The sequence below is a fragment of the Drosophila rhopaloa genome, unplaced genomic scaffold (genome assembly GCF_018152115.1).
Source record: "Drosophila rhopaloa isolate 14029-0021.01 unplaced genomic scaffold, ASM1815211v1 contig_133, whole genome shotgun sequence".
In the NCBI taxonomy this organism is placed as follows: Eukaryota; Metazoa; Arthropoda; class Insecta; order Diptera; family Drosophilidae; genus Drosophila; species Drosophila rhopaloa.
Window position 1 is genome coordinate 951,994 of NW_025335010.1, and position 27,886 is coordinate 979,879.

Here is a 27,886-nt window from a genome sequence, read left to right on the forward strand (position 1 = left end):
TCGAGAATGCACCGCATTCACTGTCCCCGGACGTGGACTCTTCCACTGGAAGGTCATGCCGTTTGGGCTCCACTCCGCCCCAGCGACTTTCCAACGAGCTCTGGACAGCGTCATCGGCCCCGATATGGAACCCCACGCCTTCGCCTATTTAGACGACATCATCGTCATCGGGGCAACGTGGGAGGACCATGCGCGCAATCTGAGGGAAGTCTTCCGGCGCCTTCGAGAAGCGAATCTACGCTTAAATCGGGGTAAGTGCAAGTTCTTCCAAAGAAAACTAGTGTATTTGGGTCACCTGATCAGCGGGGAAGGCATCAGGACAGACCCCGACAAAATAGCGGCCATCCAGGGGCTACATCCCCCGACTAATGTCAAGGAACTTCGCCGCCAACTCGGAATCGCATCCTGGTACAGACGTTTTGTCCCAGACTTTGCTTCACTCGTACAACCAATGTCACGACTCCTGAGGAAGGGAGTAAAGTGGACCTGGGAAGAACCCCAACAGCAGGCGTTTGATTCGCTTAAGGCTCGACTGACGTCCGCTCCTGTATTGGCCTGCCCAAACTTCGAGTATAAGTTCCAACTTCAGACGGACGCCAGCGACAAAGGACTCGGCGCGGTCCTCACCCAGAATATTGAGGGCGACGAACGGGTAATCGCCTACGTGAGCCGTCGACTCGAGCGGGCGGAGGAAAATTACTCGGCCACTGAAAAGGAGTGCCTCGCCATTGTGTGGGCCACCCGAAAGCTACGTTGCTACCTGGAGGGTTACAAGTTCGACGTTATCACGGATCACCTGGCCCTTAAATGGTTGAACTCCATTAACAACCCCACGGGACGTATAGCACGGTGGGCACTGGAGCTCCAGCAGTACCAGTTCGACGTACTCTACCGGAAGGGCAAATACAACGTGATCGCCGACGCCCTCTCCCGGCAACCACTTGGAAGACTCCAGTTACTCGCAGAACTTAAGTGCCACTGCAAATGGGTACGAAAGATGCAGGAGCAGGTCCAAAGACACCCCGAGAAGTTTCCGGATTACTCCCTGGATAATGGACAGCTCTATAAACGCATAGGGCATCCCGTAGGCATCAGAGTAGGCAACCCCTGGAAGTTGTGCGTGCCGCGAGAACAGCGTCAACGCGTGCTGGGAGAATGCCACGACCACCCCGCCGCCGGACACCTAGGCATCCGGAAGACGCTCAGGAGGATCGCCCAGCGTTACTTCTGGCCTGGACTTCATCGGGACGTGGTACGCTACGTTACTAGCTGTCTGACCTGCCAACAGTACAAGGTTAGTCAGTATAAACCAGCCGGCAAGATGCTCACTCGCCAACCTACAGAGCCGTTCGCGCTCGTCGGAGCCGACTTCGTTGGACCCCTTCCCCGGACCCGGCGAGGAAACACCATGCTCTTGGTTTTCATAGATGTATTCTCCAAGTGGGTAGAGCTCATCCCATTGAGGAAAGCCACCTCCGCCCAACTGGAGTTCGGATTCCGAGAAAGGATCCTCTCTCGCTTTGGAGCCCCCAGAAGGTTGATTTGCGACAATGGCACGCAGTTCACCAGCCGAAGCTTCCGGGTGTTCTGCAGGAACAACGGCATTCAACTGGAATACACCGCGCCGTACTCTCCCCAGCAAAATCCGACGGAACGCGCCAACCGCACTATCAAGACCATGATAGCACAATATGTGAACCAGGATCACCGGTCGTGGGACCAGCTACTGCCCGAGATCTCCCTCGCCATCAACACTAGCATCTCAGATAGCACGGGGTTTAGTCCGGCTTACCTAGTACAGGGTCGGGAGCCTAGGTTGCCAGGTGCCCTCTTCGATGCGGTCGCACCCGACTTACAGGCCTCGCCATTGGATCCAACGGAACGAGCCAGAAGGCTTCAAGAAGCGTTCCGCACCGCCCTAGAAACCAACCAGATAGCTTCTCAGGAACAAAGTCGACACTACAACCTGAGGCGACGTGAGTGGCGACCCCAACTAGGCTCACAGGTGCTAGTCCGCCTTCACCATCTGTCCAAAGCCAGCGAGGGCTTTAACGCAAAACTTGCGCCGAAGTACGCGGGCCCGTTTAAGGTGGTGAAATTTCTATCATCAAACGTCGTGCGGCTACAACAGATAGACGGCCGGAAAAGGCGTACAGCTGGCATAGGCGATCTAAAAGAGTATCATCAGCGAGAAGAACAACTAGACGACTCTTCAGAAAGCCCCAGAAGGAGCGATTCGCACCACGCACCTGATGACGTGCCCGTTACACCACTGCAAGGGTAAGCATAAGTGGCGTACTCGCCAGCAAGTTATTTTAAGCGGGAAAATTGTATCGAATAGGCTAATTAAAGACAGTTGATCTTCGCACTCAGGTTAGGCAAGTTAGGAAAACGTAGTACTAGGCTAACTATTTGGACACCTTTCAGAAAAAAGACAACAGCGTGCAACAAATGGATCCCTATCATGTGGAGGGAGAGTACAGACCCGTCGACCACCGAGGAGGCTCTACGGCCAGCAATAGCGGAGAGTCCCAAGGCGGCGACTCGGTGTTATCCACCCACAGCCCGACTCCACCCCCGTTCAGCCCATGGCAAGGCATGAGATCGCCCGAAGGACCCGCTAGTCTTAATCCACCGGACAACGCCGACTCCGTGTCGACCGAGGTTCGGTCTCCAGACGTCAGCATGGTCGTCAGCGGAGACGTGCCGGAAGTATTTGAGCCCCTACCCGGAGACGACGAGGAGGAGGAGCCAACCACCCCCACGATTGCACGCCTGGCCCGGCTACAGGTGGACGACGAGGACGAGCCCGGGGCATCGACCACCCACATCCTGGTGGGCGCATGGCTGCAAGGTCAGGACCATCACGCCTTCGCTCCTGGACACCTGCAACGATGCCTCTGGGAGGCCCACCGGAGTTCCCCAGCGAGCCCAACGTCCACCGACGACTCGGACGTCGGAGTCGACGGGCGATTTTGGAGGGACCGCCCGCAAGCCCAGGTCGAGCGCGCCATAGCCGAGGCGAACCGGGCCTGGGACGGCTACGCTGGCGACGTCGCACCAGCTCCGGAGGGATCCGAGCCTGAGAGTGGCCTCTGCTCCAGCCAGGGGGACAGCGACGACGAGGGAGAGGATGTGCTGGACATCCACGCAAGGGAGGTCGGCCCCGACTTGGCCGTACCCGAGGAGCACGTTCCCGCTATAGCCGAGAACCCGCAGGACCAAACTCCACCCGGAACTCCAGCACGCTCCAACCCCCCGTCCACACCGAGACGCTGCCAAACGGAGTCCCCGCGGACCCCCACCAACGCGGTACGTCCGCGCCTGGAGCTGTCGTCGCCCGCGCTGTCACCCGGCCTCGGACCCTCTCAGCGGGAAGCACCACCCACACCCGGCCGATCCATCCCCCATGCGGTCATGGACCTGTTCCTAAGACCCTCGACGCAGGCGCCGTCCCAAAGCGGAGACGAGGAGCTGGACCTGCAGCTGTTCCTCACCGGCGGAGAGCAACATGAGGTGCTTCAGGCTCTCCAGGAGGACCCAGCAGAGGACCCAGTCAGGGGTGACGCCCACTGGATCGAGGCCCCAGCGGACTGGAGGGTAGACACTCCGGATCGCCGTCTGCCCCCATCCTCGTCGCGTCCATTCAGGCCCAGGATCGCCGACGCGTTCGGTATCTACGCCACTTCGACGGGGCCAAATTCCGAGTCAGCGTGACTGCACGAGGCGAAGTCTCCGTGACCCTCCGCCCGTCTCAATAACCACCCCGAAGTAAAGGGGGGTGTGAGGACGCTTAAAGGCGCCTCTCAAAACTTATATAATCTCAGCCCTTGGAGGCCAAGACTTATATAATCTCAGCCCTTGGAGGCCAAAAACTTATATAATCTCAGCCATTGGAGGCCAAAAACTTAAGTCACAGCCACTGAAGGACTGACTAGTTATTAAGTTTCTAAAATATATATATTTAAGTCTAAAAACCTAAGTAATCCTAGTTTTCAAATAAGCGCGCGCGAGGGCACCAGTATTGATCAGCAGGATCAGTCCGCTGGCCAGTCGGGGCGAATGGCCAACAGTATCGATGAGTTATCGCAAATCACCCGTGAATAAGCGCGCGGGCTGTTAAGCGCAAAGCGTGCGACTAAGGGCAAGCTTAGTGCTGTTAATAATAAAACGCGGGCTGTTAAGCGCAAAGCGTGCGACTAAGGACAAGCTTAGTGCTGTTAATAATAAAACGCGGGCTGTTAAGCGCAAAGCGTGCGACTAAGGACAAGCTTCGTGCTGTTAATAATAAAACGCGTGCTGTAAAGGGAAAAAGCGTGTCGACGTGGAACCGCGATCGACGGAGATCGGCCTCATTCTTTTCCGGCAGCCAAGCAGCTCAGACCACAAGGACCACACCAGCAGCAGAGACTCCCGCGGACGGCAACGCCATATCAAAGGCATAGAGTAAGACAAAAGGCAGAGGTTAGAAACCCAGATACTGAGTGCGAAGGTTAGGGAGAAAGACCAAGTGAATAAAATAAACATAAAGTTGTGAAACTCAAACCCCAAGCCTGGCTACTAAAATTTAGTGAACTTCGCTGAGTGTTTTTCCGGGTCGGCTAGGTTACCGTATTGCGTTTCCGAGGTTTATTATCTCTTCGCAACGCGGATACCAAAGCTACCCACGTGCTACTCCAGGTCGGGCAAGTTCTCGTATTGCGTTTCAGAGGTTTATTTTCTCTGCGCAATACGAACGTTTACCAGACTAGAGAAAAAACGCGGGAAACTATCGCCGGCCTTTTCTGCACACGCTCAGGTTAGGGAGAGGCTAATAAGATTTAGTGCATCTCGCGGAGGGGCTTTCGGGTCAGTGAGGCTTCTGAGTTGCGTTTTCTGAGGTTTATTTTCTCCGCGCAACGCGGACGCCAAAGCTGCCCGCGGGCCTATTCACGTCGGACAAGTTACCGTATTGCGCTTCCGAGGCTTTCTCTGTGCAATACGGACGCTTGCCGGACCGGAAAAGCTATCGCCGATCGCCCACGCTCAGGCCCAGTCGAACATCCCTCTCGAGTTAATTTGTGACGGCCCTGTTTTTCGTGTTGCGTTTCCGAGGTTCTTTTCTCTACGCAACACGGACGACGAGGCTGTACGCGTGCTCCTTCGCGTCGGACAAGTCCCCGTATTGCGCTTCCGAGGTTTTCTCTGTGCAATACGGACGCTTGCCGGACCGGAAAAGCTATCGCCGATCGCCCACGCTCAGGCCCAGTCGAACATCCCTCTCGAGTTAATTTGTGACGGCCCGTTTTTCGTGTTGCGTTTCCGAGGTTCTTTTCTCTACGCAACACGGACGACGAGGCTGTACGCGTGCTCCTTCGCGTCGGACAAGTCCCCGTATTGTGTTTCCGAGGTTTTCTCTGTGCAATACGGACGCTTGCCGGACCGGAACAGCTAACCCCGGGTGCTGATTGGTGTCGGCCAGTTGACATTACGCCTCCGAGCGATCTACGCCACGTAGAGGTGGATACCCAGAACAGGTGATCCCGTAAACAAAATCCCGGCGGCAACTCCTCCTTTTTTTTTTTTTTTTTTAGAGGACTATCTGGCCGGACTGAAGTCTATCCCTAAGAAAAGTCCTTACAACATTTAAAAAAATTTGAAGAAAATCGGTTCAGTAGTTTTTCTTCTTTCCATATCACCGCAAAGTCATTTCGAGATATTCGCGTTTAAAGTTTCAAGTTTGGGTTTGGGCGGGGACGGGGGGGGCGGGTGGGGGCCCTTAAAACACAAAAAATTTTTAAAAAAAAATAAAAAATTTTTTTTAAGAAGTTGTTCTTTAAGATAAAACAAAAAAAAATTTTTTGATTTTTTGAAAATGAAAAAGGTATATCCCTCTTAAGGCAGGCTTGCACCTTGTGAAGTCAAAAAAATCAAATTTTTTTTTTTTGCAGTTTCGGATAAATACATGTTTTAATTTTACTCTCCTAAAATTTCAAGTCGAAATCTTTTGAATTTCGAAAGTTATCGGCCGTTTGGTGGACCGGTGTCAAGCGCGTTGCCATTATAGTGAAAATTTTCAAACGCGTTTTTCTCGAAACCATGTTTTCCGAGTTGGCGGAAGTCGTACAAGCCGCAAAAAATTGAGCAATCGTCATGAAATTTTTATACATGTTCCTCAGAAGTATGTGCATGGTATAGACTAGGATCTTTTAAAAATATTAAAAATTGTTTATTTAAAAAAATAATGAGTAACGAAAAAATGAGGAAAAACCGATTTTTTTTTCAAAAGCTCATAATTTTTGCATATTTTATGTTTTTTCAATTATCCTAGTTCAAGCCATGCGAGCAAGTGTACAGATTAAGAATATATTCGTTTTTTGCGTTTCAGATTATTTCTTAAAATTCCAAAAAATCCGCCATGAGGACGAGTTTTTCGCGGACATGCCGCCATTGTTCGGTACTCCCCCTCCCCCATTCGCTTGGATCGCACTCAAAAAAATTGTGTAGCTTCAATAAACTGTACCCTACAACTGGCTAAAATTTTATTCCCACACCTACCATACTTTCCAAGAAATAAATTCCAGAAAAAAATCAGGTTTTGGGCGCCAACAAGGTGCAAGCCTGCCTTAAGTGGAGACACCAATCTCTTTTTTTTTTGAAATGTACCTGCCATTCTTTACACCTTTGCTCAGGATACGCCTGTAAAAAATTACCTTTCGAAATTGAAATGCTGTGCCGCAAAATATATTCATATTTTTCGTTTAGTCCAAAAAGAACATCGGAATTAAAAGAATTTCAAGAATATTGTAGTATAAAGACCCATAAAATTTTAGGAATAGCCATGACACGTTGGTTATCTTTAGAGAAGGTTATTTCGCGAATTCTGGAGCAATGGGATGCTCTTGAACTCTTTTTTTTGTCCCAGGTTTTGGAAGTTAACAACATTAAGCCAAAAGAGATAGCTCAATCCATGGCCAAGCCAGAGCTTAAAATTTACATATTATTTTTAAGCTACATTTTAAAAATCATTAATGATTTAAACGTTGAATTTCAGTCTGAATCGGCTCGTTTGCCATATTTGTATGCAAGATTACAAAGCAGCATTAAGCTTATTTTAAGCAACATTGTAACGCAGGACTACGTCAAAAATATGAATTTAGAAGAATTAAATATATGTGATCTAGAAATATATTTTTTGCCTGTTGAAGAAATATTCATAGGATTTAGTGCACAACAGTGCATCTCTGACTCTGGTTTACTAGAAGAGCAATCTAACAGCATTAAGGTAATAATAAGACAATTTTTTTTGGAACTTGTTGACCAAATAACACGACGATTTGATTTCTCAAGAAAGGACATACAAAATTTGGTTTTAATAACTCCTGCCAAAGTTCTTTCCGCTGAGGAGTGGAGCATTGTTCCACTGCTAAAAAATTTTGAATACCTCTGCGAATCAGAGTTTGACAAAATAATAAATCAGTGGAAAATGCTGAAATTATCAAATGATACATTAAAACAAGAAAGGAAAGCTAACTTCGGGCGGAGCCGAAGTTGAAATACCCTTGCAGAATATTCTGCAAATTATATTCTCCAAAATTATTCATATGATGCATTCTTAATAGTCATAAAAAATCCCAACTTCCTAACTTAAAAAACACCAATGTTATGGCATTTCCAATCGTTCAGTTATGTATATGGCAGCTATAGAATATAGTCGGCCGATTCTTATGAAATTTGATATGTCGGATTGATTGGGCAAAAATAAAACCCATAAAAAATCCCAACTTCCTAACTTAACAAACACTAAAGTTATGGCATTTCCGATCAATCAGTTATATGGCAGCTATAAGATATAGTCGGCCGATCCTTATGAAATTTGGTAGGTCGGATTAATTGGCCAAATATAAAACCCATAGAGAGTCCCAATTTCCTAACTTTACAAACACCAAAGTTATGGCATTTCCGATCAATCAGTTATATAGCAGCCATAGGATATAGTCGGCCGATCCTTATGAAATTTGGTACGTCGGATTGATTGAGTCCCAACTTTCTAACTTAAAAAACAGCAGAGTTATGGCATTTCCGATCAATCAGTTATATGGCAGCTATAGGATATAGTCGGCCGATCCCGGCCGTTCCGACTTATATACTGCGTGCAAAGGAAAGAAGGGTGTGTGCAAAGTTTCAATTCGATATCTTTAAAACTGAGAGACTAGTTCGCGTAGAAACAGACAGACGGACAGACGGACATGGCTATATCAACTCAGGAGGTGATCCTGATAAAGAATATATATACTTTATAGGGTCGGAGATGTCTCCTTCACTGCGTTGCACACTTTTGACCAAAATTATAATACCCTCTGCAAGGGTATAAAAAGAGACTGATATAATTTTATTTTGGGATAACATTTCAATGATTACAAATGGATTAAATGAAAGTGTGTTTAAAGATCTCATTAAGTTTGTACACAACTTATTATCACTCCCACACAGCTCTGCTGCAGCAGAGCGAAAATTTTTTGCAATTAGCCTAATAAAACCAAATTAAGAAATAAATTAGAATTCAATACCGTTAGCAGCATAATGCTATGCAAGGAATTAATTTTAAATAAAGAAACGCACTATGTTTGGTCGCACAAAGATCTAAATTAAGATATGATAAGAAGAAAAAACTGAATATGTTTGGTCTCAGAATGACTTTAATTACCAGTAAGTCTCAGCAGTTAAGCTGTTTCATTTCAGAAAAATGTTTTGTTATGTTTTTGTTTATGTTTTTTTTACTCTGTTATGATTAAAGATAAATAAAATCAAAATAAATAATAAATAAAAATTTGGCTCTTTTTTATTCAAATTGGCTCATTTTTAATCTTTTTTTTGGTCATAAAAAATTTTTGAAGTGGCAACCGTGCATACAACATATAAACTGGTCATTTCATACATCGAAAATGGACACGAAAATTTCTAAGCGACCGGCCCCAGAGCTCTTAGCAGCAGGCCCGGACGCATCGTGTGCGTTAGGGCTTTTTGCGCTCTCATTCTTATTCTCATTTTGATGCTCGCGCACTCATTGCACGGTTTCATTCGCTCTGTCGCAGAGAGGCGCATTTTGAAGAAGATTGTACCTGCGCTTGAATTGGGGTTTATATGTATGCGTGTTCATGCATTCTCATACAGGGGTGCATGTGTGCGTTTATTCAATTCGAAACATCAATATTTTGTCTTTCATACTTTTTACTTTTCATAATGTATACCCTTACAATATGAGCGTATTCACTATTGGGTTAATGATAAAAATAAGAATATTATATGTTATAGTATATTTTTTAATACTATTTCAGCATAAAATTCATTTTGGTTTACAAATTCAAATCAGTGGTAGCAGTAAAATATGTTGCATATATCTATGTATTCCAATACTGAGATAGGAACAGGGCATATTGCAGTCGGTATAACTAAAAACACCGACTGCTTTTAAGGGGGTATATACCTTTTTCATTTAAAAAAAATCGAAATTTTTTTTTTTGCTTTATCTTAAAGAACAACTTTTTGAGAATATTTCCCAAAATTTTCAGAGATTTGAGCAGTAGAAAAAAAGTTACAGCGCTCATAGCCGCGCTCCTCGTCCCCGCCCAGACCCAAACTTGAAACTTTAAACGCGAATATCTCGAAATGGTTTTTTTTTTTAATGACTTTGCGGTGATATGGATTGGCGAAAAACTACTGTTGAGAAATAGATCGGTCATTTAATATTTGCCTATAATAGCACCTAGTTAAACGCTTATCATTGTTTCGTTTTCTATATAAAAGCTTTAAGCTCACACGCATAGCCGAAATTGCAATAGATCTGCATTAGTATTGAAATATCACGCGTTTTTCTGCATTCTTTTTTGTTCTGCTCGTTTTCTGGGCATTCATAGCAAAACATATTGTAAAACCGCTTAACCTTAATAAAATCTAAAACCCTATATATAAAATAATACAGTCCATTTCATTCATAATCATACCAAATTTTGGTCCGTTCGAGTAGCCGGATACCCGCGTTTGATTTTGAGTTTTTTTTGTGAATAATAAAAGACAAATAAGCTGCCGTTTTCGTCATGAACGCGATAATGCATCGGACAATTCAACAACGTGGTGCCTGCAAGGGGCAATTAACGCGCACCCTTAACGGTGCTTTGGAGTTTTCGCAGAAGTGTGATAGTGTGGAAACATTGCAAATGAAGCTGGAGCGTCTAGTAGCCACTTTCAACCATTTCATGGAGCTCTCCGATGATTTAGTGGCATTCAACAAGGAGGAAGGATATGAGGATCCTGGATTGGATATCCCTGAATACGAGGAGAAGTTCTACAGAGCGCATTCTATTTTTAGTAAAGCCATTAAGGAGATGGGTGGTCAAGATCATGGACAGGACCAGTCGAATATTTTGCTATCAAGTACAGTGGAACGTCTATTTGAGGGACAAAACCAACTTCTGGAACAAATTCATAACTCATCGGGAGCAGCTAATTTAAGGTTTGAAAAAATTCGCATTCCCACATTTTCTGGAAAGTACGAGGATTGGAGCCAGTTTAGTGATTTGTTCTTAAGCTCAGTAAATAATAACGAGAAACTGTCCAAGTGCCAAAAGTTTCATTATTTGAAATCTTATTTAGATGGGGAAGCACTTTCCTTAATTAAACATATTGCCGTTTGTAATGACAATTACCAAGATGCGTGGGAAAAATTGGAAAATCGTTATAACAAGAAAACGCTAATCGCTCGATCTTTTGTTCAGAATTTTCTTTCGTTGCCAACCGCTAACAATTCGAATATCGCTGAGTTACGTAGGGTAATTGACTCTGCCGACGAATGTATTCGAGGCCTGCACGCGCTGAACTGTGACAGCCGCGATGTGTGGCTAATTCATATTTTGCTATCCAAGTTAGACCCCGAAATTAAACAAGTTTGGGCTAACTGTAGTGTGTCGTCCAAGGAAGACGTCACCATAAATGATTTATTCACTTTTCTTTTTGCTCATTGTGATACTTTGGAGTCTTGTCAGGATATACACGTAGCGCAACCCTCAAGACCAGCCCAGAGTAGACGCCGCCAAGTCGCTTATCATGCAAGTGGATTAAATCAGTCTTCTCGCAACTGTATATATTGTCAAGAACAGCACAATATATATGCATGCACTGAATTCAAAGCCCTAGATGTACTAAAACGCCGTACCTTCGCCAGGGATACTAAGCTTTGTTTTAATTGCCTAAGTCGATCGCATCAAGTCAGGGATTGCAATTCTTCGAACACTTGCCGTCAGTGCAACGGTAAGCATCACACGCTAGTCCACCCGGAAGAGTCAAGATCGATTCCGTTGGCTCCTGCCCACATGTCTGCCGCTAAAGTAAATATAGTTCCTTCGTCTGATCATGCTGCTGATTTGAATATTGCCGCTGCCAGCCATCATACTGTGGAGAGGGCTAACAAGCAAGCTCTACTTCCAACGATTCTTACCAATGTAATTGACACATGTGGCAACAAGACTACATGGAGGTTATTGCTCGATACTGGATCAACAATAACCATGGTAGCTGAGTCCTTTATCCAAAGGATAGGAATTCCACGTACGCACGCTCGCATCTCAGTTGTTGGTTTAGGTGCTAACCCGGCTGGAGTTAGCCGAGGTCGCGCTAGCTTCACATTGCTTTCAAGAACCACGACTGCATCATTGGAAGTCTCTGCTTTATTTATGTGTTCTCTGAGTTCTTTGATTCCCGCTCAGCAGGTCAAATCCAGCGCTCCTATCTGGAACAAGATTCGCAGCTTACCATTAGCTGACCCGTCGTTTGGAGCACCGGGAAAAATCGACGTGATTTTAGGCGCTGATCAACTGTGGAACATATATTCTGGACATCACCGAGAGTTTGGTATTGAATACCCTATCGTACTGCATACTAATTTTGGTTGGGTTATTACAGGCAGCTATAATGATTGTGACAACGCATCTACGCACGCACAAGTCCATCACGCTTACGAAGATTTGGATTCCTTAGTTCGATCATTCATGGACATGGAGCAGGTGCATCCGAGCAAAGCAACGATTGACGCCAGTGATCCTGCAGAACAACATTTTCGGACAACGTATGCTCGCAGAGAAGATGGTGTATATATTGTCCAGTACCCATTCAAGGAACCCATCAGGCCACTTGGCTTTACGTTGCCACAAGCTTTAAACCGCTTCGCCGCCTTAGAGCGGAAATTCCGCAGTTTCCCTGCACTCAAACAAGAGTATGTTAATTTCATGGAGGATTACTTGAAAAGATGACACATGGAATTGATACCTGCTGCGGACGCGTCTGAGGATCCAGCACGCTGCAACTATTTGGCACACCACGCAGTGTTTAAAGCGGATAGTACTACCACACTTTGCCGAGTTGTATTTGACGGCTCAGGAAAGGATTCCAAGGGCCATTCGCTTAATTCAAGACTACACATAGGACCACCTATTCAAAGGGATTTAATTGGAGTATGTCTTCGCTTCCGTCAGCATCTTTATGTATTTTGCGCTGACATTGAGAAGATGTTTAGAGGTATTTTGGTGTCAGACGAACACACGCAGTATCAACGTATAGTTTGGAGAAAGGAGGAGAGCGCTACCCTGGATCATTATCGACTGCTGACTGTAACATATGGTTTAGCCTCATCGCCGTTCCTCGCCGTTAGAGTTCTCAAGCAGCTCGCGAATGACTATGCCGAAATGTATCCGAGCGCTGCTGTCGTTCTTAACAGAGATGCGTACGTTGATGATATTCCCACTGGATGCGACCAAATTAAGGATCTCATTGCACTCAAAGATGAATTAATTTCGCTTCTAAGCAAAGCTCAATTCAACCTTCGAAAGTGGAGTTCAAACTGTCACGCCCTATTGAAGTCTTTGCCAAACGAGATTTGTGAGTATCGACTTGAAGCTTTAGAGAAAGACAGCTCCTTTCGATTTGTTAAAGTGCTGGGATTGTGTTGGGAACCAAAAAATGACAATATTTTCTTCAAGCTAGAAATCCCCGGAATTACAACGGCTCTTACCAAACGCATTCTGCTTTCGGAACTAGCCAAGTTCTACGATCCGCTGGGTTTGCTTGCGCCCACAACTGTTTTTCTAAAGATTCTCTTTCAAGATAGTTGGCTGAGTTCTGTCGAATGGAATGAGGTATTACCTCCCCAATTATGCACACGGTGGCAACAGTTCGTATCTCAAATGCATTTATTGGAAACTAGCCAAGTTCCTCGCTACATATCAGCACCGCGTCAAACAATGGAACTGCATGGATTTGCAGATGCATCATCTCAGGCATATGCTGCCGTCATTTATAGTCGCGTCGAAGTCTGCAATGGATATGCTGTTAAATTTATAATGGCAAAAACTCGCGTTGCACCTATTAAGACTGTCTCCATTCCGTGACTTGAGTTAAACGCAGCCCATTTACTCTCTAAATTGATTTCCCTGGTCAAGCAATCATTAACTATTCCTATTTCCAGAATCAATTGTTGGTCAGACTCTGAAATAGTCTTGCATTGGCTCTCATCTCCTCCCCGGACCTGGAACACATATGTTTGCAACCGAACTGCAGAAGTTTTAGAGGCGTGTCCACGTAGCTGCTGGCAACATATTCGAAGTGGCGATAACCCTGCAGACTGTGCATCCCGAGGAATTCTTCCAAAGGATCTCATGGAGCATCCAATCTGGTGGAATGGACCAGCTTGGCTATCTCAGCCACGCTCATCTTGGCCTCCCGTTAAGGCTAAATTTATTCTGTCGACAGAAGAAGAAGCTTGCCTAGAGGTGAAGGCCGAACCAAAGGTTAATTTACACATTTCCGACGACGGCAATTCACTAACCCGTATGATCAACAAAACCTCTTCATGGTCTCGTTTGTTGAGGATACTTAGCTACTGTTTTCGTCTCCTTCATCGTATTCGTGGAAGGAATCAACTTTTACCATTTCTGTCGGCGTGGGAGCTACAATATGCCCGATACAGGATATTCACCCACGTTCAGAAGGAGTTTTTCAAAGTGGAATACAAGCAGTTAAACACCGGACAGCCATTAAAAAAGAACTCGAAGTTGATCCGATACACCGCTTTTTTGGACGAGCAGCGAGTAATACGTGTTGGTGGTCGCATCGACAATGCTACGGCTAATAATGACGCAAAACATCCCAAAATCCTGCCTAAGGAATCTCCTGTAGCTGTTTTATTAGTTCAATATCAACATGCCGCATCGCTACATGCCGGAGTCGAATACACGTTCCATGGTCTACGACAAAGATATTGGATTCTAGGAGCCCGAAACCTTGTCCGCAAAACCGTATTTAATTGCAGGACTTGCTGCTTGCAACGACGACATACGAGTTCTCAACTTATGGCTAATTTACCAGAGTTTCGAGTTCAACCCGCCCGTTGTTTTCTTCACACTGGATTGGATTATGCTGGACCTGTGACGATCAAGGCCTCCACCGGTCGCTTATAGCAAAACATATTGTAAAACCGCTTAACCTTAATAAAATCTAAAACCCTATATATAAAATAATACAGTCCATTTCATTCTTAATCAACTACTGAACCGATTTTCTTCAAATTTTTTTTTAAATGTTCGTAATGAATTTTATTAGTACTTGAACAATCGTTTTTTCATGTAAAAATTTTTATTTCGCCGAAATAGATAGTTTTGTAAGAATTTTTTCGTCCAAAAACGTCATTTTTTGTATTAAACGTTCCCATATGCACAAAAAAAAAAAATTTTAAAAACGTTCGTTCAAGTACAGGATACTACTTTAAACTAATGAAATATTTTTATTTTTTCGGTATCAGTTGTCCTGGGGAATTATCACCGCAAGGCTCTTTAAAAAAAGGCGTTTAAGGGAAACAGCCACACCTTAAAAACTATTAAATATTTTTTCAAAAAGTTTTGCATAAACATTGTCAACAATCCAAAATATAATCATTCATTTAATAAAAACAATAGTTACATACATAAAAAAATCCAAACTTTCCTATTTTTTTCGACAAAAAAAGGTATATACCCCCTTAAATGGTTGGGAAAACTTTAAGCCAAATCAGCTTTGGTTGTTGTTCTGCGAGCGGATGGTGCCTGCATACCCTACCAACGATTGAATTTTAGGGAAGCGGGCAAAAAAAAAACAGCTGTTTGGCTTTTGTTTTGTTTACATTTTTTAGGACACTTGTTTTGAATGTTATGTTTAATGATCTTTGGTTGATTTTTTTTTTTGATTCACAGTGTAATTTGGTTTAATGTTGTTATTTAATGATCTAGTTGTATATATTTTTATGTATGTTTGTTCTTAAAAGTCGCCGCTCGAATTAGTTTCCGATAAATACCCACACATATATGTACACCTCTGTTTAATAGTAGTTTTTAATTTAGTAGTTTTAAACTTTAAAAAAAAACGAATTTATGTTAAACTTCTAAAATACTTTTTATATTTTTGTAAAGGTACATAAACAGAACAAATATACAAATCTGCATTATTTGTTTCTGCCCGCTCCCCTAAAGTTCAAAGTAGCATTCGTTGTATGACCAGTCTATATGTTGTATGGTTATATTTATAAACATGTGGATAACTTTAAAGATTTATTTGAATATGTGGTAGTGGCTGACGTGTCAGTGCGTTTTCTCCAATATTTAGCTGACCTTTCGCGATTTCGAATATATTGTTACACTTCCACCGCACATCGTGGGATTTTTCCGGTCTAACTGTTGATGCTATTCAACCAGTTCACGACCATGTGATCTGTGGGAGTCCTTAAAGTAAGATTTAATTGCTAGGCATTCCTTTTCGGTTGCGGAAAAATTTTGTCCGATCGAAACAAGGACCGGCTGGAATAGAAGATCATCCTCTCTCCTTAACCGAAATTTTGCAATCATAGTAACAATCCCATAATCGATATCGTCGGTTTGCAGCACAAACAAACCGCCTGTACCACGATGCCACAACACAAGAAGGCGTGTGGCTTCATTTTGGGACCCATGACTTGCTCCAACGCTCGGTGCAATGTTGCTGATGCGAAGTGTAGACCAAACGCCATCACCTAATGGAAAATGCCTTTCCCTGGCACTGACAATGCGGTCTAATGCCTAATGTCTGCCTTCAAATGTACATGTCCTTTAAGCCCAGTGTACTTAGCCTCCCTAAATTGGTCCAGAATTGTAATGTTTCTCGTGGCAACAGGAGTTGCCTTTTAACTAGATTTGATTTGGAGAGCGGTTAGCACTGGGACGTTTTCGGCTAGGACTTCCCCGGATTGGGGGGATCTTTTATCAAAACTAGCTAACGAAATTACAAGAGAATTTATGTGCTAACCTAGCCTGGTGTTACATTTTTTGTTATGTTTATGCGTATTGTTATACCCGTTACTCGTAGAGTAAAAGGGTAAATTGTATTCGTGCAAAAGTATGTAACAGGTAGAAGGAAGCGTTTCCGACCCTATAAAGTATATATATTCTTGTTCAGGATCACTAGCCAAGTCGATCTAGCCATGTCCGTCTGTCCGTCTGTCTGTCCGTCTGTCCGTCTGTCTGTCTGTCTGTCCGTCCGTATGAACGCTGAGATCTCGGAAACTATAAAAGCTAGAAGATTGGCATTTTGCATGTAGATTTTAGGAGTTCCTACGCAGCGCAAGTTTGTTTCAAAATGGTGCCACGCCCCCTCTGACGCCCACAAGCCACAAGCTGTGGCCACAGTTTTGATGCTATTATGAAAATTTTAATTGATATGTATTTGTTTCGTCAATACCTATCGATTGGCCTAAAAAGTTTGACACGCCCACTCTAACGCCCAAAAACCCACTAAACGCTTAAGCCTGGCTAGCGCCTACATTTCCGCCTTTCACGGCCCGTAGCGCCATCTAACGGATGACTTCGGAACAGCTGGCCAAGGTGCTAATTCGAGCGGCGAAAAACATACAAGAAGGCATATTTATTTTAAGTTGTTTAGCTGAGTAACGGGTATCTAATAGTCGAGGCACTCGACTATAGCGTTCTCTCTTGTTTTATATATATACCCGCCCAACCTTGTTAACACTTTGCAATGCAAGGTATATGGTGTGTTAACCCTTAAGTAAATTTGATGGGTTTATTTTAGTACACCATTATATTAAATTAGTTCAGTTTCTTCATGTTAACATTCAAATACAAATCTCTGTCTTAATAGCAATAAATATGTTTATAAAAATAATCGAGTTCATTTCAATATTTTATCTCTTTTCTAGTTATAAACAAATACTTCATTTTCTTTTGTGAGAAGGCTTATCCTAGTATATATATTCTTAGCATATTGAATGGTTAAGTAATGTGTAAATAATTAATTTGATTATACGAGGGCAGTCCGATAAGTACTTAGCCTCACCGTCCGATGGAGTCACTATCGCAAGAGAAATTTACTATCGTGTAGTACATTCTAGTAGACGGCTACTGTCGAAATTTCAGCCGAATCGGACTCGTAGTTTTGTTTTGACTGCGTGTGGAATTGGACGTGTCCGCCGCGGATTTTAGAAAAATGGAGAAAGAGCAATATCGGTCTGTGATTCGATTCTTGTTTTTGAAAGGGAAATCGGGCAGCGAAATCAAAGAGCGCTTGGATGCTGTGTACGGTGACTCTCCTCCTTCGATGGCGACCGTCAAAAATTGGTTTAACGAGTTTCAACGTGGTCGCACGTCGGTTTTTGATGAGCCACGCCCAGGGGCCCCGGCTACCACGGAGGATAGCGTGACAAAAATCCACGATCTCGTATTGGCAGACCGCCGATTGAAGATACGCGAGATAGCTGAAACGGTAGGCATGTCAAAAGACCGCGTGGGTCATATCCTGCATGAAATGTTGGGCATGAGAAAGCTGTTAGCGCGATGGGTGCCGCGTTTGCTCACTCCGGACAACAAACGCAACCGAGAGACCACTTCAGAGCAGTGTTTGACGCTGTTTAAGCGCAATCCGAAGGAGTTTCTGCGTCGTTTTGTGACCGTCGACGAAACATGGATCCACTGGTACACACCAGAAACAGTTAAAACAGTGGACATCACCCGGCGAACCTGCTCCGAAAAAGGCGAAGACTGTCCCATCGGCCGGAAAGGTGATGGTCACCGTTATTTGGGATTCACAAGGTGTGATCTACATCGACTACCTGGAGAAAGGCAGAACGGTCACAGGGCTGTACTACGCCGAATTATTGGGCCGATTCCCCGCCGAATTGCAGAAAATACGCATTTGCGAAGAAAAAAGTGCTCTTCCATCATGACAACGCACCGGCTCACACTTCCGGCCTCGCCAAGCCGAAATTGGCCGAATTGGGCTACGAACTGCTATCCAATCCACCATATTCTCCAGATTTGGCCCCGTGTGGCTTCTTTTTGTTTCCAAACTTGAAAAAGTCACTCGCTGGACAGAAAGTTACGTCGAATCAGGAGGTCGTCGCCGCCACAGAGGCCTATTTTGCAGACCTCGAGAAAACGTAGTTTTCAGAGCATCGCTGGGTCAAGTGTATCGAGCTAAAAGCAGATTATGTTGAGAAATAAATCACCACTTTTCCAAATTTTTTTTTTTATTTTAGAGGCTAAGTACTTATCGGACCACCCTCGTATAATTTTATATTGTACAAGAAGATAAAACTATAGAATTTGATTTTACTTGTCTATCATTAATTTTTTTATAATTTATTTTTTATATATATGCATGATAAACTAATTTAATTTAATTTATTTTTATTTTGTTTTTAACTTGTTACCTTTTAAATCCACGCGTGTATGCAGGCCTGTAGCTGAATGGCTGTAACTTAATTGGTTAAAGTAAGGTTATATAAATATAAAAAACTGATTAATTTAAAATATCTCTGGTAGCATGCTCTTTTCCTTGTTTATTCGTCCAGTATTTATAGGTTTTGTGCGCATCCAAATTATTTCTTTCACGCTGCGCTACTGTGAATTTTTTTAGTTGATCAGGTTGAACATAGCTTGGCCACCTTAGCAGCTAATTTTTTTTTTTTTTTTTTTTTTGTAAATATATGCTTTATTTATTGAATCTTCTCTATATGAGACTAACAATAAGTATATCAAATCTTAAGAATATAACTTAACTTACAGTCATGTAGACTGAATTTAGACTAACGGGCCCTAATATTTATTGCTGGGCTGGTAGATCGTTACGATGCAGACGAGTTCTGTTCGAAACCCGTCTTAGGTTCCTTGCGAGATTATTTGGGTGCAGTGTAAGCTTGTTATGGTAGGCCGCTTTCTGCTTTGCTATTTCATCTTTGACCGGTGGTATGCCCAGGTCCCTGTGGATGTTTTCGTTCCGAACATACCATGGTGCCCCAGTGATTGTTCGCAGGATTTTTGATTGTGAGCGCTGTATGATGTCAACGTTGCTGTTGCTCGCGTTCCCCCAGAGCTGGGAGCCGTAGGTCCAAATGGGCTTGAGGGTGGAGTTGTAGAGAAGTACTTTAAAGTCCAGACACAGGGGTGATCGAGAATTTATAATCCAGTGTAGGCTGCTAGCTTTAAGTCTGAGATGTACTTTCTTGCATTCAATGTGCCTCCGCCAGGTTAGGCGTCTGTCGAGGTGGACGCCGAGATATGTTACATCGCTGGCTTGGGGAATCTGCGTACCATTCAAAGTTAGCGGCGGGCACGATTGTCTGTTAAGGGTAAACGTTATATGTTTACACTTTTGTTCATTAATTTTGATTCGCCAGTCTGATAGCCACTTTTCAACTACCACCAAATGATCAGCCAGTTGAGCTGTTGCTCTAGTTGGGCATCTCGAGCGGCTCAGGATTGCGGTGTCGTCAGCAAATGTGGACGTAGTCAGCCTCTCGTTCGTAGGGATGTCTGCTGTGTATAGGATAAACAGGGTAGGGCCCAGGGCGCTACCTTGTGGGACTCCGGCTTCAATGTTATACTCGTTGGATGTCGTTGTATTGCATCTAACCTCAAAGACTCTGTGGTAGAGGTACGACTTAAGTAACTTATGAGTGTTTTCTGGCAGTAATGTTATGATTTTATGCATAAGGCCTTCAAGCCACACTCGGTCGAATGCCTGAGAGACGTCGAGAAATATCGCACTACAATATTCCCGATGTTCGAAGGCTGTACGAATTTCTGAAGTTATCCGGTTGACTTGCTCGATGGTTCCGTGGCTTTCACGAAACCCGAATTGATGTGCCGGGATTAAGTTTTGTTCTCTTAAATATGGTGTAATGCGCGTGAGCAGGCTTCCAGTAATTTGGACAGGCACGATAGTAAGCTTATTGGCCTGTACGATGAGGGAATTGTGTGGTCTTTGCCAGGCTTCGGTATCATTATAACCACGGACTTTTTCCATTTTTTGGGGTAGTAGCCAAGTTTTGCGATCCCGTTAAATAGCTTGCATATAACATCCACTGCGCAGTTTGGAAGTTCAATTATCATTTTTGGGGTTATTAGGTCGGCCCCTGGAGCCTTTTTCGGTTTTATTTGCTTCCTAATGACGTTAGCAATTTCAGGTGTTTGAAACAAAATCGGGTTAATTGCAATTTCAGAGCTAAACGGCGGTAGTTGAAGAGAGTTTGTGGCGGCGTTCGGCTGAAATACATTTCGTAGGTGTAAGGCAAATGTTTCGGCTCTGTCTTCGTCACTGCGGGCCCAAGTACCCGAGGAGTTTCTAATCGGAGTGACTGATTCTATCGGAGAGCTTAAATTTGGGTGAGCTCGGCGACAGTTTCTCGATGTACCGGCGCTGCGCAAGCTCCTCTTCTTGCTTGAGGGTTTTGGTGAGTCTGCGGGTGGCATCATTATAGAGTTGCTTCGAATGGGGCGATCTGCAGGATTGCCAAACGCGTCGTAGACGTCGTTTTTCCCGAACCAGTTGTTCGATTTGCAGATTAGTTTTGTATTGGTTGCTACGCACGATTGTCTCTTCTGGTGTTGAGATTTTGGCTGCTGCCACGAGTACTGACTCCAGGGCATCAGCACAGAAGTCGATGTCGTTCTCTATGTTTAACTGTGGTGTTAGTTCAATGTGGGAACTTACGTACTTTTTGTACTTTAGCCAGTTGGTTCTAGTCGAGGTCAGCCTGAAGGGGTGCTCGATTACTTTCGGGCTTTGAAGGAAAGTTATTAAAACAGGCGAGTGGTCCGATGATAAGTCCGATAGCGATTTGGCGCTGACTAAATTTCTTGGGATGTTCTTGGTCACAGCGAAGTCAATTAAGTCCGGGAGTTTTCTGGGGTCAGCTGGCCAATATGTGGGGCTGCCAGGGGAGACATAGTCGAGTTTGTTGCTCAAATTTATGATTGCTTTATACAGTTGTCTTCCTTTGGGCGTCACTAGTCTTGATCCCCAGTGCGTGTGCTTGGCGTTGTAGTCTCCTCCTGCTATAAAGCGATCTCCGAGTGAATTGTAGAAGTCCATGAATTGCTCTTCAGTTATTGTAAAACGCGGTGGGCAATAGACAGCGGCTATAGTGATACTGCCGTTGCCTGCTTGTAGTTTTATAGATGTAGCCTGCAAATAATTTGTTGCAAACCTCTGGTGAAAGTGGTGCTTAATGCGTTCCCTGATTAGGATTCCAGTTCCTCCGTGAGCCTTACCGTCCGGATGATCTGTGCAGTATGAAGTATAACCTCTTATTTGGAAGTTGTATTTACGTGTGAGATGCGTTTCTGCCAGCAGCATTACATCTATTTGGTTTTCATTGAGGAATTGAGTTATTTCAAGTTTGTGCCGTGAAACGCCATTGGCATTCCACATGGATATTCGAAGACAAGACATCGATTATTTAGATTGTTGGGATGTGAGCAAATTTATTAAAATGTTTTGATTTTGCATAAGGTTTGTCATTGTTGTTTTCATGAAGGACATAAATTCCATCATACCCTGTTGTAAAGTCAGCATCATGGTTTCCATGCTGTTTGGTATTTGTCCTATTGCTTGCTGAGGTGTTATTATATTTTGCTCAGAGCATTGAGCTTGTGGGAACCCCGTCTGATTGGCAAGTCCTGATTTTAGGGCACTGGCGTATGAAACTCCCCCATTTGTGTTGAGGGGCCCAAATGAAGATCTGGCTGCTTTCGCAAAGAAAACATTAGGTGTGGTTTGGGATTGCACGTACGCATTTCGTGCATTCTGGGAGCGTGCTTGTTTTGCTTGTTGAAACTGACTCTTCAGCTCTTTATAGACCGGGCAGCCTCTGTAGTTTGCGGTATGGTTATCTCCACAGTTAGCGCATTTCTTTGTCTTTGGGTCTTCTTTGCTTGCAGGGCAAGGTTCGGATTTGTGGAAGCCACCACAAGCTACGCAGACTGAACGAAGCCCGCAGTTGTTTCTGGTGTGTCCATACTCTTGGCAGTTTGTGCATTGCAGCGGGCCATTCCGCTTATGCGGTTCTTCAACAGTAATCCTTCTGTGCAACAGGTATTGCAGTTTATAGATCGGGTGCACTTCATTTTTCTTCAAGGCTCTGCTTTCTGGCTCCAGTTCGACCTTAAAGAGTGGTTGCGTCTTTTTATTTTTGTTGATAATATTATTAATATTATTGGGGGAAAATCCCTTTTCTTTCAGTGCCTCTTTTATCTCACTGGTGGATACGTCGGGCTCTATCCCCTTTACCACTACTTGCAAGCCCTTGCTACTCTTGAGCTGGTAAGTGTAGTAGGGTTTCCTAGCCTCGTCTTGGTAATTGGTTACAGCTCTGAATTGATCTTCAGTTTTAGCTTGAAGCTTTGTTTCATGAATATTCCCTTTAACAAGAGGAGTAACTTAAAAGTTGTCATTCCCGACCAGCGCAACAATTTTCTTTACTAGGGTATTTGAATTCTGTTCCCTTATGTAAATTGGTGGGGGCTTTGGTTTCTTTTGAACAGCCTGTCCAGATTCGGATTGATTATTATCAATTTCCGACAATAGGGCGAATCTGTTGTTACTAGATGCCCCTGGTTGTTCGCTGCCTTTATTAGGGCAATTTTGTTTTGGTTTATTTCCAACCATTTTATTTTGCGGGCTTAGCTTCCGTTTGATTTGGATGTAACGGTCCATGCCAGTCTGTATAGCCGGACCCACTTGTTGTTGTTTGATATTGCCGATATTGGCACTCGTACTTACACTTGGCTTTGTAGTTTTATTCGGCGCTGCAGAAGTTGCAAACGCATTCGAAATCGCGTTGTTGTTAACGGCGACCGTTGATGTTGTTGTTGCAGTGGCTGCGGTTGCAGAAATTAACGAGGTCGCAGTGCTCGTGGCTGGTGAGCTGTGAGTCGAAGCTGGGGGTGGGGTTCTACACTGCAAGCTCCATGAAGTGGGAGTTGGTGTGAGTAGGGCGGGAGAACAAGACCGCGCTCTCGCACTGTCAATGGTCAGTAGGGCTGAGTTGCTCTTTGAAGAAGTTCTTTCTACTTCTGTATCACGGGTTGAGAAATAAGAAATATAACTGTTTCTCTGGTCTACGGAGCTTCTACGCTCATTTTTTGAATCGCCGCTCATTGAGCTATCACTCGTGGCACTTCTTAGTTTTTATAATAACTTTGCACTAGTTTTTTACATAGCACTAATTATTATTTACTGTTTTTAGCAATAAGATTGCCTTTATTACACCACTCTAGTATTTTTAGTTATTGTTTTTCACTTTTGAGCGGTTTTTTTCCGGAGCTCGTGCAAAACACGTCTGCACTCTCCGGCTGTTGTTTGTATATCCGCAGCTAAATTAAATGATGGATTTGGAAATCAAACCACAAATCCTGAAACTTAAACCTTCTTAAATCAGTCACATGTCTTAAAATGTTTTGTGACAAAGTTACCTGCACATATGTCTTTGCCAAGTTCGGTTCTTCCTACGTCTCTTGATCGGTGTTTTCTATGGTGCACTTAATATTTTTCTAAAGCACTTTGAATTAAATTGTATTTTATATTTATTTGGCATGTGCAAAAATTATCACGTGTTTAAGTATATACGATTTTATTGACTCCAAGAACGATCTGATTTATTTGAGAGACTCTGACCAACTAAATACACATAATTAAAAGTTTTCCATGAACCGCGTGGGCGTTGGATAAGCTTACTTCCAAAAAAAAGACAGTTGTTGCGAGGCTAATAGGAAGGTTTAGCCGCGCGCCAACTGTCCAATTTCAAAAGTCGATTTATTTGAATTTATCTGTTAGTTTAAAAATACTCTTAAGTTGTTCAACACTGTTAGTTTCATCATTTTATTGTTACTATTGGAAAACTTAGAATTTTAGGAGAAGAAAGTGACGCTATTAGAAGCTGAAGAGTGGCAAACCCCAAGTGTAAGAAAAAATATTATTAATTTGATTAATTGTGAACGCATTTGAATTTAAATAAAGATTTCAGCTATCTGTATGCTGTGAACCAGAGCTCGAAATAAGTGGAAATCCTCTGGGAGCGTGAGTGTCCCAACAAAAGTACTGCTGACTAAGATAAATAAGATAACCAAAGTTCTTTTTCACAAGCGTGGCTTTATCTGGTTATGCTTTTGTTTTAGAGATAAGATAAGACAAACAAAGTGACTCTCAAAACTGTATGACTTTATCCATATACATACAAAGCTGACCATCACAGAATGTAGTTTATCATCGGCATTCCCGCACCGACCTTTCCTGCCTCCTGCAGTCTGTCAGCCTGCTGTTTGCTACTAAGGCCACATTTGCATAGTTTCCTTTACGCTTTCCTTTCTTTTTCGGCTTCTTTCCCGCAGCCTACGGTCCAGGACTTTCCCATTTTAAAATGTTTATTACCTTGGTCAGGATAATTACTCATCGGTGCCAGATGTGACGATTTGATTGAGACCTAGTAATATCGCAAGTGCTTGTGGGACTATTTAGGGTTTATTATTTGCTTTTATATTTTTTGCTCGCTACGTTAAAGTGCGACTAGGTCAGAGAGGCTTTTTCATTCCACCAAATTTATATTGGGTGATTCTCGTGACCGAAGGATAACGCAAGGGTTGGTTGAAGTCGTACTTATTTATTTGCTTCATATCACTGTCTTCTGTCCACGTTGGCTGCTAAGGAGACGTTCCTGGCTTGCGTGACGGATCCACCGAAACGTTATGCGAACCTCCCTGGGACCGGCAAGGGATATCGCCTAGCAGGTAGAACTCGTTGGATTTCAGAATTGTAGCCTCAGCCTTGTCGACTCGTCGTCGTTTGGCGTCTCGACTTAGCGATCTTGATCCTTAGACACTTGGCACTTGACTTCACTTGCTTACTGGTTTCGCGTTAACGCGCTCACTCTGAGCTTGAAGTCCATTTATAGCCCGTGGTGGTCCCGTTATTTCTCTCCTCCAGCTCACGTGATCGGGTCCAAGTTCCACTTCCGTACCGTTAATTCGCGGTCTGTATTAACCGTTCTACATCGTTGGCCTTGCCGTTATCTGACGGTGTCTCCGATTCGCGTGGGCTTAAGGGGTTATCCGGGTCTGGGAGCACGAAAAAAAACCTATTTTCGTGAATTTTTTTAAAAGATCTTACGAAAATTTCACAAATTTCGTTTATTGTACATTAATGTTTATGGTTTGTCCAACATTGTATAAAAATTTGAACCAAAAATTTTTAAAATAGAGCCGTTGAGGCAGGCTTGAACTTGACCTCTTAAAAAATTGTGCCCTTGCGGTAGGCAAAATGTCTCCGTCAATTTTTATCTGAAATCAAAAAACCAAAATTATTCTGATAGTGTGTGTGTCTCGCTTGTCCTCTACGAGCCATTTTTTTTAAATTAAAAATTTACGTAAAATTTGGTTATATTTTGGTTTATAAAATGAGTTGTAATTAAAAATTAAAAAAATCCCTCCGTTAAGGACAAGAGAATTATGTCTAAAAGAAGTGTGCAAAAGCAGAAGTTGATCGGTGCAATAGTTTTTGAGAAATCGTGACTACCGACTTCAAAAAAGTGGTTTTGAGAAAAACGCGTTTAAAGTGCCGCATCTGCCCGACGCCAGAGCCCGAATTGCCCGTTGTGACGTTCGAAGCGCTGGTCTTTAAATTTCTCCCATTCCTACATTTTTGCTTCGATCGACTTGAAATTTTCAGACAACATTCCTGAAACTTTGTACTATTATATAAAAAAGTTTTAAAAAAATGAATTTTTTGAAGTGTCAAGACCCGGATAACCCCTTAAGGTCCGTTTGATTCCTTCTCTGTTGCTAGACCGCTCTTCTGGATTGTGATTTGTTGGAAGTTTTTGGACTTTTCACATTCCCTTTTTCTTTGGAAACGTAATGAATATGGTGCCCTTTGATATTTAACGGTTATGGGGGCCTCGGATTTACCCCTGGGTGATGCGGTAACTCATCCCGAACAGCTCTGACCGGTCCTTCTTGCCTCTTGTTCGCTACCGGCATCTTATTTAGCACGAGAGAGCTGGAAGTTTTCAAACTTCCTTGCCCTTTGTTTTCACCCCTCTCGATCGCTTTTATACGCCCCATGGGGAATAAGGCTCCGAGCGAAAGAAGCACTGCTTGGAGATCATAGTGCATCAACGTCCGAATAATTCCCACCGACGGACAGATAAAAATAAAAGTGTTTGATAGATGCACATATTCTCTTCGCCTGGTTCCATTTGAAATCGAAGTTAAAAATGTATCAATATATGCATAATACAACTTTTCCTCAAATAATGCAAATAAAAAATACATGTATACTAAATCAACATGCTAAAATAAAAATACATCATGACTTAACATGTTTATTGTTTAACCATTTTTTTATTAATACTTTTTTTTGTAGTAAAGATCCCCTTTTTTTGGACATTTGCATTAATTTACAGTAAATGCTATATAATATAATTTTCCTATTTTCATTTAATAAAAAAAGTAATTCTGGAATTTTGTGGAGTAAATGTAAAGAAAAAGAATATTTTTTTCATTTGTTTTCCAATTGTTTTTATGGGAGCTATGTGATTTAGTCGTCCGATTTATATATTGTCTGCGATAGAAAGAAACATTTTTGGGAAACCTCACCAGGACTGCATTTTTACACGAGTGTTTTTTCCTGACAACAATCAGAAAAGATACCAATTATTACGACGATTGTATTTAAAACAAGATGACAACCAGACATACGAAATGGGACGCACTACTTTTTACCACTGATTTTCCTAAACCAAATGATTTTCTCATAGTTTTGGTAAGCACATGACCAGCACAGAAGATTTTTCATTATAATGCTATATAAAGTATTTACAATCTCACACGCTGCCCATACGCACTGCCGTCCACAGTGATGATGGACTTTTGTATTTACATACATTTAAATAATTTTTTAATTTAAAAATATTGCACTTACTTCGGGGTTAAACGAAGGACGAAAATGTTTATGCAGCTCAATTATAATGCGAAGGCTTACAAGAACATTTTCCTCGTTATCTGTTTTTAATATTTTAAGCATCATAGTAATTATTGGCTTGACATGTTGCCTTAAGCTTTCAGTTATAGGCAACCTGTGAATCATCTCCAAAATAAGCTTTCGGATCTGAAATATAGGAAAATTAAAATAAACTTAATTTATGTTGTTCCAAAGTAGAAATCGAAATATAACTTTTCTTTGTAATATTTTAATTTGGATGAATTACAGTGAATACAATTTTTTTATTAAGCAAAAATAACATTTTAAAAATTTGTATTAAATATTTCTATCTGACTTGCCGTCAATATAATCCCTAAAGATTATAAAATGAAAGACCGATTTTAAAGGGGATACGGCCACAGCCCAAACCGTAAGAGCAAGAGCAGCCAAATTTTTTCACATTATTCCATTGGGGGCTTGGGCGCCCACTAAGATCCGATATGTCCCCCCAGTGGCCCCAAACAGCTCCAACATCCATTATTCTGAGCAAAAAAAAGTTGATGTATTTAAGCTTAACTTCTAAACT

At 43.0% G+C, this 27,886-nt stretch overlaps 1 protein-coding gene across 4 annotated transcripts in view; it reads right to left on the reverse strand.

Moving 5' to 3' along the window:
* LOC108049303 (transcription-associated protein 1) overlaps nt 1-27,886 on the reverse strand; it is a 466,810-nt gene that overhangs the window by 429,637 nt on the left and 9,287 nt on the right. For all 4 annotated transcript variants that reach the window (XM_044456610.1, XM_044456611.1, XM_044456612.1 and 1 more), the window contains exon 2: nt 27,301-27,486. In XM_044456610.1, the coding sequence (XP_044312545.1) occupies nt 27,301-27,486 (186 nt within the window). The remainder of the gene's footprint in view (nt 1-27,300; nt 27,487-27,886) is intronic.